This window comes from Agelaius tricolor, unplaced genomic scaffold (genome assembly GCF_023055355.1).
Source record: "Agelaius tricolor isolate 1412-34295 unplaced genomic scaffold, bAgeTri1.0.p SCAF_17, whole genome shotgun sequence".
Taxonomy (NCBI): domain Eukaryota; kingdom Metazoa; phylum Chordata; class Aves; order Passeriformes; family Icteridae; genus Agelaius; species Agelaius tricolor.
In genome coordinates this window covers 10,007,859-10,026,170 of record NW_027269277.1, presented here as the reverse complement: position 1 = coordinate 10,026,170, position 18,312 = coordinate 10,007,859, and the positions used below count along the sequence as shown (strand labels likewise).

Below are 18,312 nucleotides of genomic sequence, written 5' to 3'. Positions count from 1 at the left end.
CTAGATTCTCAGATTATTTTGTATCTAAAAACAGCAAGAGGAACAAAAAAGAAATGTTCATTCTAATCACATCTTGAATTCTTTACCAGGGTTTATTAACCCTTTACTCCGTGCCTGTGCCTCCAGGTCTCAGAGAGGAGCAAGCACTGAGCCCCTCTCTGTGCTGACACCTGCACTGGCATTGTCTGTGCTGTCAGGAAGTTATTCATGGGAACAGAGGGATCAGATAAAATGTGGTAGATTAATGCAACAAGCACATTGAGCATTGATCTGAAAAAGACATGTCAATGAACAATATGTTATGGTTCCTTAAATTATTTATCAGATTTAAATGGTGTTTAATAGAGACTTCCCAGTGACTGAATGATCTAAAGATGCCATCCTGTAAAGATGATGATAGCACTGGATAAATGTATTCTGTCTTCATGAGTTTGACTCAGTTCTGAACTTGATTTCAAATTGAGCCCTGGGCTGTGTTCCACCTGTCAGACACAGCAAGTTGCTGGTCCCAGATGTGGTGAGAGCAGCAACAAGGAGCATGGCCAGTCCCAGGCATGGCTGCTGCTGGATCTCAGGAGTCTGGGAGTGAGGTGGCTCTGTGACGAGGCATGAGGACACTGCTGAGCAGGGTCAGCTCTGCCCTTTGCAGCACCAGGATGTGACCTGGGCTGGGAGGGCTGTCCCAGAGCACCAGCTGACCTGTCAGTGTTAACTGTGCTCAAGAGAGGATGTGAGATAGCAGATCTTTCTTACTGTGTGGATTTTACTACACATCTTTGCCTGGAATCAAGAATTTGATCCACAGCTGAGAAGAAGGAGAAAAATTCAGGAAAAGGTGAGAGCAGAGGTGAGGGTTTATCACATGGAATACATCTTGTAATGCCAAATATAATAACATCTTGTAATGCCAAATATAATAACACTGAGTGCAAGGAACAATTTTTCTGTTTCTCATCTGAATCTTTTCTCTTTTCTTGTCTTCAGTAAGGCCCAACTCACAAAGTTAAAGCATTGCTCGCTTTGATTAGGCCTGACCTGTCTGTGTTGGCTGTGCTTAGGATGCATTGTGTTCTTACTGTACTGTACCTCTGTGTTTAGACCCACAACAGAAACCTGCTCTCCATTGACTTTGACCACGTGACCAGAACAGGGAAGATTTATGATGACCATCGGAAATTCACTCTTCGAATCATGTACGACCAGACAGGACGCCCCATTTTATGGTCCCCCATCAGCAAGTACAATGAGGTCAATATCACCTATTCCCACTCTGGATTGGTCACCTACATCCAAAGAGGAACCTGGACTGAGAAAATGGAGTATGATGCAAGTGGGAACATCGTCTCTAGAACATGGGCAGATGGTAAAATATGGAGTTACACATATCTAGAAAAGGTAAGTTAGTTTAAAAGTGGGGTTTGTGCCAAGGCAAAAAAAAAAAAACCCAAACCATTGGTTTATTATATTTATTTACTATATTGTATTTATTTATTATATTTATTTATTATATTCTATTTTGAACTATGTTATAATGCTGCCTCTTGCAAGAGTATTTAAGGCTTTTAAAACAGAAAATACATAGAAATACATAACTAGATAAAAATGGCTCTGGATATGCTCAGACCTACATATCACCTGCTCAAACCTGACACAGTTTAGTTCTGAAGAAAGTTCTGAAGAAACTGCTGAAAATCATGTTGCTGCTCTGGATAAGTCAGAAAGATAACAGTCCTGAAAGATAATATTTTCTCCCCACAAACAGTTCTTTCAGGCCAAAATTAGGAACCCATGAGCACAAGCTTACCTATTCAAGGCTGTATTTTAAACAAGGGATTGATCCTGTGAGGAGAAAGCTTACTGCAGTATTTATGGGGGCCATTCTGGGGGGAAATACTGATATGAAATGAGTTATTGCTCTGCTTTTTTGGTGACTTGCACCTAAATTCCCTGAATATTTTAAGTTCCATGTATGTCTAGAGGCAGTGGTCACAAAATGTGGAGATAATATTGTACAAACCAAGGAGGACCATCTTCATCTGTAGTAACATTTTGTTTGGTCTTGTCTTTCAAAACCAGAAAGCCAGTCTGTATTTTTAAAGCTTTCAGAACTCAGTACAAACTCATATACAAAGTTTTTTAAATAGCAGCATCTTGGACTATCCAATACACCCAGAGTTAGCAGAACATTTTGTCTGAACCTGTAAACCACAGGAAAAGGCTATGGGAGGTGTGGGGCAGAAGAGGTAACACTGATAGGAGGAAATCCACACAGGAAATCCAGTGACTTTGAAGTTACTTGTATATTAAAGAGTTCCAAATGTGTACTTTTAAGATAAACTGTGCTGTACTTATTTTGAATATATTTAAGATCCTCAGAAAACTTAAACCTAACCCAGTGAAAAAAAATTATCAAGACTGGAAAATGCATAGAAATGTGATTCCTCCTTGTCTGCATGCAATGTGGTTCTTGCATGTGTTAACAAGATTGGCAAACCCCAGGAGCTTCAGAAGTTTGTTTCAGATAAATTTGTCAGGGCTTTTTTTGTCTGTATGCTCTTTAGCAAATTACAAGTAAACAGGCATTTTCTACAGCTTTCAAATATTTGTGCAATGTGCCTTTTGGAGGAATCTCTTATTTTTTTCTTTGGACCTAATGGACTGTAATTTTGGAAAGATGTATGCTTCTTATCTTTCCAAACCACTTTGTTTGTTCTTAGTTTATGATGAGCTTATAAATAAAGTCATATAACTTAACACTGTTATTCTAGAATTCTACACAAAAGGCCAAATCCTGATCTTGTAGAAGCAGTGGCAACAGCTTACTGGTTCAGATAGTAGCTTGGGTAATGCTGTAACTTGTCATTAAAATAATGGAAAGTCATTCACACCATGGACAATAATCTCCAAGCTATTTAATGTACTTCCGTGACTGTTGTTTCTTGTGCCAAAGAAAGATTAATTCACTGTCAAAATTAGACATTGAAATATAACTTTGTGGCTCCATTAAAGTCAATAACTCATTGTGTTAATTATGTAATGATTGCTAAAGGTTTTCTGAAGCCTTGTAAGATCCAATAATTCCTTACATTAAAAAAAATCAATTATATAGGTCACTTCCAATTCATAGTTATTTAATTCTTCATTTTTATCACTAGATGAGTTAATTGTACACCTTCAAAAATCTCTGCCCCTTAGAAAATTAGCTAAAATAAATAAGATTTTAAAAAGCACTATGACATTAGCATTGTAAATAATTCTTACTGATGAGATTCAGTTCCTCTTGTTTGGTCACTTTCCTCAATTAGTTAAAACTGCAATAAAATCTCCTGAATACTCCAAACTCGCTTTCAAAATCTGGTAGACAAAACAGATGAGTGTCTGTGTGTGTCTGTTGGACAGAAATGACATCTAGTGGTGATGCTCAGCATTTGTCTATTCCCAGCAGAGCTCCCAGTAATTGGCCACTGGCTGTTTGTCTTGATACGCCATACGGCATCAATCATTATGTGGTTGACCAGGCTCTGGTTGCTTTAATAAAATGACAGATTTTTGGATGTTTTATGAGCTACCCTCTGAAATCCTTTAAAACAATTAGAACCCAATTTGTGCAGTGTTGAAAAATCTATTGTAATGTTATTAGGATGAATTGGGAATTAATTTTTTTTTTCTCTTTATGGTATCCTCTAATAGGCTTGAGAGGATACTCAGTCTCCAGCCCTTGTACTGTCTATCTTTTTATTATCCTGGACAATAGTGAAAAAGCCAAAGCACTTTTACAAAGTGCTGTAAAAATGGTACACAGGGGCACTAAAGTTATATTGGGGATGTTTCTGATATTGTTATTCATACTCTGTCAATGGCAGACAGCTTAAAAACAGGCACGGGAGCAGTATATAGAGAGAGGCGTCACAGCAGGGCTAGGAGAGAGTTCAGCCAGTGGTTTACTGCAGACTGGAGACTCTTGACTGAAGGTGGAAACAAAATGAACACGGTGCATGTTGGAAATGGTTGGTGGAGCAGCAGTAAAGCGATCAGAAAAGGCTGGGTGTGAAGGTCTGCCGTCACCAGTTGGCAGAGAGGGAGCTGGAGTGCCATATGTTGGTGCTCTCTGGCTGCTGTACAGGTGACAGATGTCTTTTGCCAAGGGCAGGAAGAGACACATCTTGGGCAGGCAGGGGGCTGGGGGTGCAGAGAGGATGGCCAAGGCTGAGCCTGTCTCTGGCTCTTTGAATGGGCATTTGTTTTATTTGTCAGAGAAAAGTGGCTCAGGGCCAGTGTTACTTAACGCACTGCAGGGCTGATCTTAAGGTGTTTCCTCCCCAGAGAAGATTTTTGAGCTTAGAGGGGAAAAGATCCTATTTTTCTGATTTCTTTCCCCACTACTCTATGACAAAGTAGTTGTGCTGTTCCCACTACTGGAAAGAAAGTCGTTTCTTTCCCCACTACTCTATGACAAAGTAGTTGTGCTGTTTCTTTTGTGTGATGTCTCAGTCCTGCAGAAGCCTGACAAATTTGCTTTTGTGCCTGGTAGGTTTGAGCTGTGGCTTAAGAGCTGGGCAGTGTTGGTGCTCCAGCACAGCTCAGACAAGGCAAGGAATGTGCAGTGCTCTGGTCCAGCCAAGCCACTTACTAGAGCTGGAGGAAGGTGACAGAGCTCCCCATAACATTTTCAATCTGTGTTTTCAATATCTTTGTTTCAACAGTGACTGTTCACCAGTCAGCTTGTGCTCTGTGACACTGTTGACTTTCCATGGTGGGTGAGAAGGCACACAGAACCCAAACTTTAATTATCAATAGCAAAAGTCTGCTGTGCTTGCACATTCATCTGTCAGATAAGCAAACCAGATTTTATTAATCAGCCACAATTAACCAACACAGGGCAAATACCAATTACCTGTGCAGAAATTATATTCTCTGGAAACATTAAAAATAAGCAATAGAAGTAGTCACACCAAAGCATCTGCAGAGTATTTTTATCCATCTGTAGGCATGGAGATATTATGAACTCTGGGGCCATGTGTATTTAAAAGAAGATAGACGGAAAAAGGGCTAGGTCTGTGCTGGAGATAAGCAGAATGCCAATAAAAGCTAAACACCTTGTTCATGCACAAAATTTCCCCTTTCCCACTCCTCTAGACACATCTGCCGGTGCTGATGCCCTGCCTGTGTGTGAGGAAGAGGTTCCCTCTGTTTTTGCTTCCTGAGAGGATGCCCTAAATATTTCAAAGCAACATAGCAAGTCAGCATGAGGCTGAAATGCTACTGAGAGCCACATCTGCCTTCCAGTTTGGAGGCCCTTACCTCTAGGCTTACTATGATTCTCCTCCTGTTTTGTACCACCTTGCGGGCCAGGTCTCCTGGAGCTGAAAGCTTCACTTGGAATTGTACAAACAGTAAGAGCAAACTACAAGAGTGAGTGGTTGTTTCAGCATTTCCATAGGCTCCAGGCTCTCCCTAGCTGGCTCCCCATGTGCTTGGTCCCCCCTGACCGTGCCGTTGCTGTTTGCTTGCAGTCGGTGATGCTCCTGCTGCACAGCCAGCGGCGTTACATCTTCGAGTACGACCAGTCGGAGTCGCTGCAGTCGGTGACAATGCCCAGCATGGTGCGCCACGCCCTGCAGACCATGCTGTCCGTGGGCTACTACCGCAACATCTACACCCCGCCCGACAGCGGCGCCGCCTTCGTCCAGGACCTGGCCCGGGACGGGCGGCTGCTGCAGACCTTGTACCCCGGCACGGGCCGCAGGGTCCTCTACAAGTACACCAAACAGTCCCGGCTCTCCGAGATCCTCTACGACACCACGCAAGTCACCTTCACCTACGAGGAGTCTTCTGGGGTTATTAAAACAATACATTTAATGCACGATGGGTTCATCTGTACCATCAGATACAGGCAAACAGGTTTGTCTAACTGTGACTGCTTTGCTAAAGTTTTTGTCTCTTCATTCCTCATTCGCAACACCCTGATCTCGCACTTACCTGGCATGAAATTCCATTATTTTTATGTCTACAAGTTCTTATATTTTATGTTTCACCAGAAAAATATGTGTGTATATCTGTGTCTGTGTCCATAGGTGAATATAGCTGTCCCACATGAAATACAGTTTTCTTTTTATTGCTTGGTATGGAATAGCTCTTAGGATGTTTTGTTGGTTTTATTCCTCTGTGTGGATATTTGCTAAATACTAAATCAAGTTGGTTTATTGTTTGTATTTTCAAGTTTCCCTGTTTACACTGTAATATAACATAAATTCAAAAGGACTGCTTACATGAGGAAGGAAATCACCATGTGAAATAAATTTAGTTTAGAATTATCTTGTAAGTAAATAGAAATCATAATTAGGAATAAAACAGCATTCATTTAAACAAATAGTAATAAAATAGAAATAATTTGTAGAGCAAGCATTAATGAAGGTTTGTGAGAGAACAATCTAACATATTCTTAGTAAATGGTATTTTCTGAGACAGCTAAGGAGTAGTAAGGCTAAAGGGCATACCTGAGGTCATGTCCTGTCTGTCCTAGATCTGTAGGGTAGGTAAACCAGGGACATAATTCATTATTTTTCTTGTTTTTCCTCTTTCCCATATCTGTTTTGGACAGGTCCACTTATTGGTCGTCAAATCTTCAGGTTTAGTGAAGAAGGGCTTGTAAATGCCCGATTTGACTACAGCTATAACAACTTCCGTGTCACGAGCATGCAGGCCATGATCAACGAGACGCCCCTCCCCATAGATCTGTACCGTTACGTCGATGTTTCTGGCAGGACTGAACAATTTGGAAAATTCAGTGTCATTAATTACGATTTAAACCAAGTGATAACCACCACTGTGATGAAGCATACCAAAATCTTCAGTGCCAATGGTCAGGTGATAGAAGTACAGTATGAAATTCTCAAGTCTATTGCTTACTGGATGACCATCCAGTATGATAACATGGGTCGCATGGTGATCTGTGACATACGCGTGGGTGTAGATGCCAACATAACGAGGTATTTTTATGAATATGATGCTGATGGTCAGCTCCAGACTGTGTCTGTGAATGATAAAACCCAGTGGCGCTACAGCTACGACCTTAATGGCAACATCAACTTACTGAGCCACGGGAACAGCGCGCGCCTCACTCCTCTGAGATACGACCTAAGAGATCGCATTACCAGGCTTGGGGAAATTCAATATAAAATGGACGAAGACGGCTTTCTCAGGCAAAGAGGCAATGAGATCTTTGAGTACAACTCTAATGGTTTGCTGAACAAAGCGTATAACAAAGTGTCTGGCTGGACTGTGCAATACTGTTATGATGGTCTTGGAAGACGAGTTGCAAGCAAATCAAGCCTAGGACAACACTTACAGTTCTTTTATGCTGATCTCTCCAACCCAATAAGAGTTACTCACTTGTACAATCACACTAGCTCAGAAATAACATCCCTATATTATGATCTGCAAGGTCATCTCATTGCAATGGAATTAAGCAGTGGAGAAGAATATTATGTTGCTTGTGATAACACTGGGACACCTCTAGCTGTGTTTAGCAGTCGAGGCCAAGTCATAAAAGAAATTTTGTACACCCCTTATGGAGAGATCTACCAGGACACTAATCCAGATTTCGAGGTTATCATTGGTTTTCATGGAGGACTCTATGATCCTCTTACTAAATTAGTTCATCTGGGGCAGCGGGACTATGATGTCATTGCTGGTCGGTGGACAACACCAAATCACCGTATATGGAAGCACCTGAATGCTGTCCCACAACCATTTAATCTCTACTCGTTTGAAAATAATTACCCAGTTGGCAAAATCCAAGATGTTGCTAAGTATACAACAGGTAAAAGTACCCTGTCTCTCATGAAAATATCTCTAACAAAAATAAAACTTCCTCTTGAATTGTGGTATGTATTCAACATTCCAGAAATCTTTTGCATACAAAAAGTCTCTAATCTTAAATCTATTGAAGTAATTTATTTAATAGACTGCATCTTACTGAGCTTGATCTGTTTTCTCTAGCATTTATGGTAACCAAGAAAATAATTAATAGCTGCTTCTGTTGCTTTTCTTAGTGCTAAAATAAGGGGAAGAATGGAAGCAGCTTAATTTGAATTTTTTCTATTACAAACAGATAGAAGGAACACTATTGATTTTAGTATAGCTATGCTTTGTAACCAAATAATTTCTTTGCTACAGTAAATGCTGTAGCTAGTGCAGGAAACATAAATTGATGTGAAATCATTATTTCTGCATAGCTGGAATTTCTGCAGACAGCCCTCACTTTTTCTAGGATTTATGGGCCTTTTTGCCAGCATCCTTTTCTTGTTTTGTAGACATTGGAAGTTGGCTAGAGCTGTTTGGTTTCCAGTTGCACAACGTGCTGCCTGGATTCCCAAAACCAGAGATAGAAGCTTTGGGGACAACATACGAACTTCTACAGCTTCAAACAAAAACCCAGGAGTGGGATCCTGGAAAGGTTAGCAAACATTCTCTTCAGCTGCTTTTAATACTAAATTAAGGAGTTTTAATAGAAAATATTGGATACCAAGGAAAAAATGTGACTATATCTTTTAACGTATAAGGCAAAGCAAATTGTTTAAAAGTGCTAGAAACTTTAATGTTGTCAATTATGTACTGTCATCAGAGTGGAGGAGAGGTTCAAGGAGAAGCTTTTAGCAACACAGTAAAGAAAATCTGCAGCTATTTATAGAGAAAATATCCAAATTTGAGGCTCAGAATACACAAAAGGGTAAAAAGCATTCGTTGTGAATATTGAAAAAAACCACAGAAAATCTTATGGAATTAAAAAACCAGAACAGCAGATTTTCATCTTTGTTAGCAAAGATGCCACAAGCAGTGGAAAATCACTGAGGGTATAAACAGCTTTACAAGTCAGTAGCTCTGCATAATTATTGCAGGAAACAGAAATGCTGCTATGGATTTGTAAGGGGCCTGTAAATCTTAGCCTTACTCCAGGGCTTGTTTTCAGTAACAAAGAGCCAGACAGCAGCTATCAGAGTCCAGCAATCAATGTGACTGCAACAGGACCAACTGCCGATATTCTGAGCAGGCATTCACATTCTGCATATGAGCATCTGTTAACAAAAAAACATGATTTTGTAAAGATGCCTTTCCTCTATTGTAGTCAGGAAAGAGATGCATAGAGCATTTGAGAGCTCACATTCATGTTCCCAGCATTTAAGACAGTTACCATTCACCAAGTGCAGAAGGCTGGAGGGTCAGAGCTCATGCCAGATGTGGAGCATGTCCATGGAAAATTATCACTGAGATGTTAAGCTTTTCCAAGGCACAGAAAAGATGTAGTGATAGTGTTAAAAGACAATGAGGGGCTTGGAGTGAGGTTTCTTCTGGCCTCTATGGGGAGCAAGATCGACAGATGTGACGTACTTGCCTATTGTTCTAGTGTCTCAAGACCTTCACAACCTGCTTTCCTTAAAGAATGGGCTATAAAAGTCATTACCACAGTTCTACAGAAGATGTAATTAAACACACAGAGACTAAGTAGAGCCACATGAAAGGGCATAGCTTTGAATTCAGGTTTCCCTGAACTGCTAAGGGCTGAAATAAAAGCCATTAGAGTAACAGTTCAAGAGGGAGGAAAAATAAAAAGAACAAATACAAAAATAGCATTTGTGATAAATATGTTGTTTGCATTTGTTTCCTAGAAATTAAGGAATCCAAGAGACAGAAAGCACTACCATAAGCAATTAAAAAGCCTGTGCAAATGTCCAGGTTCTGTAGGTGTACACGATACTTTCCAAACAAATTGAAGAGCCATTCTAAGCAATTAGGAGATGAGTAGGGTGAGGTACCTTGCCTGCAAACTTGACTGATGTTTTCTTTTCCAGACTATCCTTGGTATTCAATGTGAGCTACAAAAGCAACTCCGCAACTTTATATCCTTAGACCAACTTCCTATGACACCCAGGTATAGTGATGGCAAGTGTTCTGAAGGAGTGAAGCAACTGAGATTTGCAGCTGTTCCGTCAGTATTTGGAAAAGGCATCAAATTCGCTATAAAGGACGGTATAGTGACAGCTGACATTATCGGGGTGGCTAACGAGGACAGCCGGCGCATTGCTGCCATCCTCAACAATGCTCATTATCTGGAGAATCTGCATTTCACCATTGAGGGCCGGGACACCCATTACTTCATCAAGCTGGGCTCTTTGGAAGAAGATTTGGCCCTGATTGGCAGCACCGGCGGGCGCCGCATCTTGGAGAATGGCGTCAACGTGACGGTGTCGCAGATGACGTCGGTGATCAACGGCAGGACTAGACGCTTTGCCGACATCCAGCTGCAGCACGGCGCGCTCTGCTTCAACGTGCGCTACGGAACCACGGTGGAGGAGGAGAAGAACCACGTCCTGGAGATAGCCAGGCAGCGAGCCGTGGCTCAGGCCTGGACTAAGGAGCAGAGGCGGCTGCAGGAGGGGGAAGAAGGAATTCGGGCGTGGACAGATGGAGAGAAACAGCAGCTTTTAAGCACTGGGCGGGTACAAGGCTACGATGGATATTTTGTTTTATCTGTGGAGCAGTATCTCGAACTTTCTGACAGTGCCAATAATATTCACTTCATGAGACAGAGTGAAATAGGCAGAAGGTAACAAAGAAAATCTCTGCCTTTGCGTCACCAAAGACTGCCTGTTTTTAAACGTAAAATGGTTTATTGTATTGGTTTTTCTAGATCAGAACTCTGTATATATAAATATAGAGGAAAAAACATATCCAACTGCCTTTAAATGTGACAGAAGATGGTATTTTAATATCGTTTGTTTAACTCTTTGAGAGATGACAGTGACAATTTTTAGTTCTTGTGTGGCAGTATTCAAAAATTTCAGAAGCAGAGTCCTGCGAGCCGAGCGGCGCGACCTGCGCGCGAGGTGCCCAGGGTGACGCCGCACAGCCCTGCGGGGTAGGGGCGAGCGCCACATGCTCTGCCTTCCCCTAAAGAAACACAAGTTTTTTGTTGCTGTTGATTTAATAATTCACCAGTTATTTAAATGGTTACAGAGCCTGATTCTGCAACCCTTATTTACTGGGTGTCTTTTATCCCAGTGAGATCTCGCCTAAGTTCAAGGGATTGCATACAGAAACCAGACTGTGTATGGAAACTTTGCAGCTGCTCACCAACCCCACACATTTTCCTCACAGTTAAAAGCAAAGGGATTTTCTAACCTGGGAAATCTGACTTGAGTTGGATTCAGTACGTACAAGGATGTTCCTATGGCCTTTGCTCAGCCATGGCCACCTGCCAGCTGCTCCATGCTGCACATCACATTGTGTCCATCCGTGCATGTCAGGCCTCTCTCCCAGGGTTTTGCTCGGCACTGGGATATACTGGGGTCTGGCAGCACACACAGAGCTGCCAGTGGCGCTGTGCTGGCCAGGCTTCAGCCAGAGATGGGGTGGCTAAAGCAGGCTTAGTGGGCACTGTAGTCTTCAGGAGGCTCTCCAATGGCGTGTGTGCTCCAGGCTGGGCTTTAACCCAGTGCTCTGGGGACACCCCAGCTGGGAGCCCTTACAGAGCAGTGTAAGGCTGTGCATCATCAGTCCTGTCCATAGTCACTGGGCCAGGACTTGTCTTCACTCAGATGATTTGGAAGGTGCAGTGTTGTTTGGTTTAGACATCACATTCTTTTCATCTCAGATTAATAATCCTATTGTAGTACTCATTTTTTCGAGTCTGAAGAAGATTGGTGGGTTGGGAGTTGATGAACCTAAGTGTGGATAGTAAATATGTTGATAAACATAGAACATTTCGGGGATGACTCTTCACTTTTCAGCTCAATATCTAGAGCACATAGAAAAGCATTATATTGCATGGACAGAAATTTTTATTTCCCAAGGTAACATGCACTACTGGCACAGTTACTTCATAGCAGAGTAGGTGATCCTTCCTCCAGCTTGTCATTTTTAAAACACCTGATTTTCAGGAGGTGGGCCAGGCACACAGGGAGGGGAGGACGGGCAAGCAGCTTTCCAGAGGGATCTAGAAGTCTTGTTATAGAGCCTGTGTATCCGTAACAATGAATTTATTGCACATTTCTTTCAGAACAACCGTAGTAAATATATTGAAACAATTTCTGCTCATATTTACAGAAGCAAACAAAGTGCATTCTTTATCTTTCTGTCTTTTTCCCCCCCAGTTTTCTTTTTCCTTTGTTTTTGGGCAAGTGGAGCAGACTGTACCCAAGTTAGAGATGAGCCTGAATTGGCAGCTGAGATCTGAGCCCCCCTCCCTGGGGTTTGAGCTCAGGTCTCAGCCTCAGCCCATTACAGTCTCTTCCCAGATTCCTTTTGCTCCCCTGGGAGCCAGCGCAGCTTTGGGGGTGCAGGATCAGGCTGAGTGGGAGCCTGGCCCCTGAAATCCTCCTCTGTCCCCAGCCAGGGGGACCCGTGGACCAAAATCTGCACATACACATCGTGATCAGGCTCATCGTTAACTAATGTACAGAACAGGGAGCTGGCAACATCCAGGTTTGACAGCTCAGATTTCTGTAATTTTCCATCAAATCACAGAGAATTTGAATACCTCCACACCAGCCTAAAAATGGACCTTCAAATCCTTGAGCCTCTAATACACTTTTAATCAATGGAAGAATAATTTATGAATTGTATATAGAGAGTGCATTCATAAATGTGATGATGTATTTTATCACTGATCCAAGATGTCAATATTAGAGTCTATTTTACTTATATTTTAAGCAATTATACTTTTTTGCAATTCACTAATGAGGATCATTTTCAAACTGCTTTAAATATCCATTATAAACAAATATTTGGAGCTATTAGAGTTACCTTGAACAGTGCATTTCTAGTATGTAATACATATTTAGTTAGCTTGTGCCTTTAGTTTCTTAAAGTTATATTTGTATTATATGCAGGAAATGCACTTTGTATTACCTACAGCTGTGGTTTTTAATACTGCCTTGATTACTGTTGTTCTCATGTTATGCCAAAAGGTCAAAGAGTTAAATGTGTTAAAAGTTTGTCTTTGAAAGTAGATTTGGCATTTTCCCATTTCCTGGGTGCAGTCTAAGGTGCATTTTGAACAATATTTCTTATGAGAATATGGTTTCATTAAGAGTCACATGTCATTACATGGCCCAGTTACAAAAGCAAAAAAATGCCTTTGTCATAACAGTTTCTTAAATTCAGGAAACTAAATATAAATGTTGTGTTGAGATGACAGTGCTCAAGAAACAAGTTATTGCTGAAAAAGCAAACATGGGAGATTGAAGTCATATCACAGCTCCACATGGGCCAGCCAGCAGTGATTTGTGAGAACTACATGAACAAATAGCTTTGGACAGTCTTGTTCATCAACAACCTCAGATGGAGGCAGGGAATATTTCAGTCTCCATTTTTTTTCCTGAGTAGTTAGAGCAATTTCTCAGTGGGTTTGGGGTTTTTTAATATAGTTCTCCTTTTTCTTTTTTTTTTTCTTTTTTTAATTTTGTATTTTGCACTATAACCTAGAGACCCAATTGAGAAAAAAGAAAAACAATAGCATGGAAATTTTTACTGTTATTTAGATCAGATAATTTGATGCTAGCATTCTGCACTGCAAACAAGGCTCTGAAAGAGGGAAAAATAAAATAAAATAATTAAAGTATAAAATAAAAATAAATAAAAATAAATAAAATCCACTATTGCACACTATCCTGTAGCAAAGTACCTACCATAAGAAATACATGCTATATTTTTTATGACCGCCAAACAAATAGTGTGTACAAGTAACATTTCCTTTGCTTTCATATTTATTTAGTAAATCTAGAACATTTCAAAGTTATAAATATATATATATAGATATCTATGTAGAACATAGCCAAATAAATATATATGAACTGGTCAATGTGCAAGTGGGTATACACACCTTGGCTCTGTGGTTGGAGCGCTCTGGTTTGATCCCTCAGCTGGCCCTGGGCAGAGGTGGCCTCGTGCCCTGGCCGTGCTCTGGGGTCCCACCCTGCACCCCCTGCCCGCGGAGCCCCCAGGGCTGGGCCAGGGGCAGCGGCTCCTCCAAGGTGAGCTGTTGGAAGCCAAGGTGCTGTTCCAGAAGGGAAGGTGGTTTAGGCAGAGGAGCTCACGGTTCAGCCGAGCCACAGGAGACAGGCAGTGCCCGGGGGTGTCCGTCCGGGCATTCGCCGGGTGCGGCCGATCCGGCGCGGTGACACCCGGGTGACACCCGGCTCAGGCTGCACCAACAGCCCCAGGGGTTTGCCCATCAAACGCTGGCTGCTATTGAAACCTCTCCTTGATACAAAACATGACCAGGTTGAAAGCACCCTGACTGCCAGAGGAATCGCTTCCAGGCAGAAACTGGGAATGGTGGAGTTGGACTCGCTGTGGATTTGTCTGGGCATTTGTCACCTGCCATTATTTGTCTAAGGAAACGTGTTTGACAATTTCCAGTTTTTCCTTAGATCTCGTGGTGGACTTTAGCCTTTTAATAAATGTTAGTATATCAGATTGTGTCCTTGACAGTATTTTACTTGTATGAACCATGATAAAACATTAAAATCTTCATACTCTTCTGGCAGAAGTGTCAATAAACAAGAACGAGAAGCATAGCATACAATATATGTCAAAGTAATGTTCCTTTTTAGCTTTCTCATCAACAGTAAAAAATGTTTACAATGTATGCCAAGATCTTCACTTTCTGTCTAACACCAGTTAGAGGTTCTGATCTTACAGAAATTGTGTTATAATGGCCTCAGCCTCGTTGCTAGGAAACAATAGATCCCAATTTTTTTATTCCTGCTCTAACTCCTGTGCTGAATAGTGACTGGATACTGTACAGGTTTATGTTATATGGCTGCAGTTAAATGGTCTGATGCATTTTGCTCTGGGTTTCAGACCAGAAGCATGCATTTTCTACAAGAACATCCCAGCAACACACTGTAAATATTGAAAGTTAATATATTATGTGTCGATATTTGAAAAAGAAAGTACTTTGACTATTTCATTTTTAAAAAATAAAGGTGCAAACTTATGGCATGTGATGTTGTCTTTGTTTACATCAGTTTACATCAGTATTTGAGATATTCTGGTCATGTCAGTAAAAGGTACTTCCATAGAGCTAAATGAGGACTTCAGCCAATATTGATTGACTCAAAAGTTGGGGGCAGGATGTTGCTTAGCAAGATTTAATTGTAATTCTGATTCACCAAAGTTCATGCTTATAACTCTGCAGGTTTCACTGCAGGTGAAATCCCAGCCAGTTTCTGTGTAAAGGTTATTATATTTCATCAAAGCAATGGTGAGAGAGAAAAACTATTCTATTAAATGCCTTTGCACTTCTGATAACAGTGTGAGTGAAGTCAATGTTGCTGGCAGTGTGAGCAGCAAAGTTTAAGTATCTGCATGTTTGTTAGAGCTGCCTCAAATAGATGATGATGAATGATTCTGTGTTATCAAAAGTATGTGCTCAGGAAAATAAAACATTAAAAGCCCAGTACATGCAGCAGAGAGAAGGAGCACATGAATGGAGGGGCACAGGGAATGCATGAGGCTAAAGGAAAGGTTACATGGTGAAAAACCATGGAACAGCTGGGCTGGGTAAGAACCAAGCAGGAGGGCTGAGGCTGTGCTGGGTGGATGAGAAGGAAGTGATTCCAAAGGGGTGGGTGCTCCAGTAGAAAGGGAAGAAAGCCAGCCTGGGATATTGTATTGAGTGCTGCAGGTGGGCTGTCACAGCCATAGGCAGGGACAGGGGAGGGCTTAGTGGAGGCAAAGCCGGAGCTGAGGGAGCCTCGGCTGCTGCAGAGGAGCAGCATTGTCTGTGCTGGGGAGGGAGCCAGAACAGGGGCAGCCCAGTGAGCCACAAAGCCTTGCAGAGCTGGGGCTGTGGCAGCGAGGGGACAGGGGTGGGAGGGCTGGCAGGGGAACAGGGCACAGCGAGGGGCTGGGCCCAGTGGGGCTGCAGCCTGAAGGAGATGGTGGGAGGGAAGCAGCAGGCAATACTGACATCATGTGGGAAGTCATACCAGCAAAATGCAGCTGCTGCTCTCTACAAGGATCTGTAGCTCTTTACACTTAAGTCATTGTAGGAAATCAATATAATCTCCAAATTACTGTTCCCATAACCAAGATAACCAAGCATCTACTTGTCTCACAGGCACCACCAGCTTCTCTCTGTTTCCACCTTCTTTAAGCCTACAGCAATTCCAGACCCTTGGGTACCCAAAAGAAACAATACAAGCCTCTGTCTTAATAATTTACACCAGAAACTGAAACAGCATTCTCAGCTTTAAACAGAAATGGCATCTTCTGGCCTATTTTATGTATTTTTCAGAAGAACAATGCACTTCTGGAGTCAACCACAGTCAAACCAGTTATCCTCAGCTCACTGCACTGCGAAGCGGGTGAGCAGCTGCTGCTTGAGTGCTGCAGGTTTTCCACATGCAGCCTCAGCCTCGAGTCAATAGAGGACAGTTCAATAGGAAACAGCCCCTGGGCAGAGTTCTTCCCACTGCATGCATCCCTACACTGTGCCATCATCTGCCAGGGATGATTTCCAGGCACACCTGTTCCTGCTCCCAGGAGAGGCCAGGAGAATGAGGGGTTTACACCCAGCACTTGGGAAGCAGAGGAGCTCCCTGGGAAGGCTGGGGCTGCACAGACACACTGCCAGCACCCAGCAGCTCAGCAGGCTTTGGGGAAGAGTGGTTTGCAAAGCTGGAGAGGAACTGCCAGGGACCAGATGCCACAGGCTCACAGCAGGCTGGAAAACCTTTAAGGCAGGGAGGAGAAGGGAAAGCTTCAGTGGGCACAAGTGACAGCAAACCAGACAGAGCATTTGCTGAGTTATGTAATGATAAAAAAAAACAGCCTTTAAATATTTTACTAAAGAGAAAATCATGCTGGATCTGCCGCTGTATAGCACTGTATTAAGGTAAGACTAATTTCAGCCAACCAGCACATATACAAAAAAAGGCACAGAGAAACACATGTACAGCAGTGTAAAATATGACGGGACAGTTCACCGTAGATTAAATTTGGCCTTCAATTAGACAGAAACTGAGTAATGAATTGAAAATGTCTCAACCACAACTTTACAACATTGTTGCCCAGTAGTCCCTGTTAAGACCTGGCTGTTCATTTATTGCACTTATTCCTATTTACAAGAAACTTGAGTTCCATAGAAAATCTTTTATTGTTTGCACTGTCTCACTCACACTCAGAGGGGGTAAAAAGGTAAACCTTTCAGCCTTATCAAATGTTACTTGGAGCATCCAACTTGCTGCATCATGGACTTGCAGCCCACTTAGTTCTGTCATTGCTCACATCCAACTTGCCTTTAGTGAGGTGAAAACAAGGCAGGTATGGGGCCTCTTACTGTGCCACCAAGCCGCAGGTGACAGTGTCTGGTGAAATTCAGTCAGTCATGTTCTCCCTGAGTCTGTTGCCTGGCATTTCTGGAAAAAGCCTCTTTCTCTCTTAGGAAATATTTTTAGCCTTCCAAGATCTGCAGAAGAGACAAGTATAGGCATAAAACATAACTAGAGCAACCCAAAGGTTCCTATACAATGTTTAAGGGCTGTTTTTCTGTAATTACATATATTTTTGTGGACCATCTGTAATCACTCTTAGTCTTCTGCTTTGGAAGGGAGCATGTGAGACTCTCTTTCTTTTAGTAGTCAGGACCATTTCTGTTTGTTGAAGCATGGCCATTGGTGGCACAAACCAGCATCTGGACCAGATGCATCCCCCTTGCACACAAACAAGGCTGGGCCCTACTGGGGTCCCTCTCAAAGCCCACAGGAACTCACACAAACCTACCTGGCAAAAACCCACCTGGAGGTAGTCTGGACTGTGGACAGCAGTGCAACACAGCCCTATCTCCTCAAACACAGCCCTGTCTCCTCAAACAAGAGGGCCATAGGACACCCAAAAAAAAGTATTCAAAAGTGTTTCCTACTGTCTACCAGTCCATTAGCCCAGTGCCATCACACTTGTTCCAGCCCAAGTGCAAAAAAGGCACATCCTCTGAGTTCTCCAGCAGCCTCACCTAACCCTGCACAGCTGACAAGTCCTCTAGATTCAAAACTCCCCTCCAGGAGCCCAGCAGCAGCATAGAAACGCACAGAGAGGAAAAGAAAAGCTGTCATGCCAAAATAATTTATTTTTTTAACTGGTATGCAAGAATGGCTTGTTTCAAGTACAGGGAACACCTAAAAGCAAAGAACAAGGCTTTCCACTTCATTGGGTGTTCTTGATTACTCTGTGCATTACTTATGTTCTTGGTCATTGGTGAAAACTACAGATTTTGTTAGAGGGCAGAGCAACTGCTTTGATGGGAAA

At 42.3% G+C, this 18,312-nt stretch overlaps 1 protein-coding gene across 5 annotated transcripts in view; it reads left to right on the top strand.

Annotated features, from left to right (window-relative positions):
• Positions 1–15,006, top strand: part of TENM1 (teneurin transmembrane protein 1) — a 775,104-nt gene extending 760,098 nt beyond the window's left edge. For all 5 annotated transcript variants that reach the window (XM_071442431.1, XM_071442433.1, XM_071442434.1 and 2 more), the window contains 5 exons: positions 1,099–1,395; positions 5,514–5,901; positions 6,602–7,822; positions 8,316–8,458; positions 9,852–15,006. In XM_071442431.1, coding sequence (XP_071298532.1) covers positions 1,099–1,395; positions 5,514–5,901; positions 6,602–7,822; positions 8,316–8,458; positions 9,852–10,610 — 2,808 coding nt within the window. In that variant the 3' untranslated portion in view covers positions 10,611–15,006. The remainder of the gene's footprint in view (positions 1–1,098; positions 1,396–5,513; positions 5,902–6,601; positions 7,823–8,315; positions 8,459–9,851) is intronic.
• Positions 15,007–18,312: the final 3,306 nt, after the last annotated feature.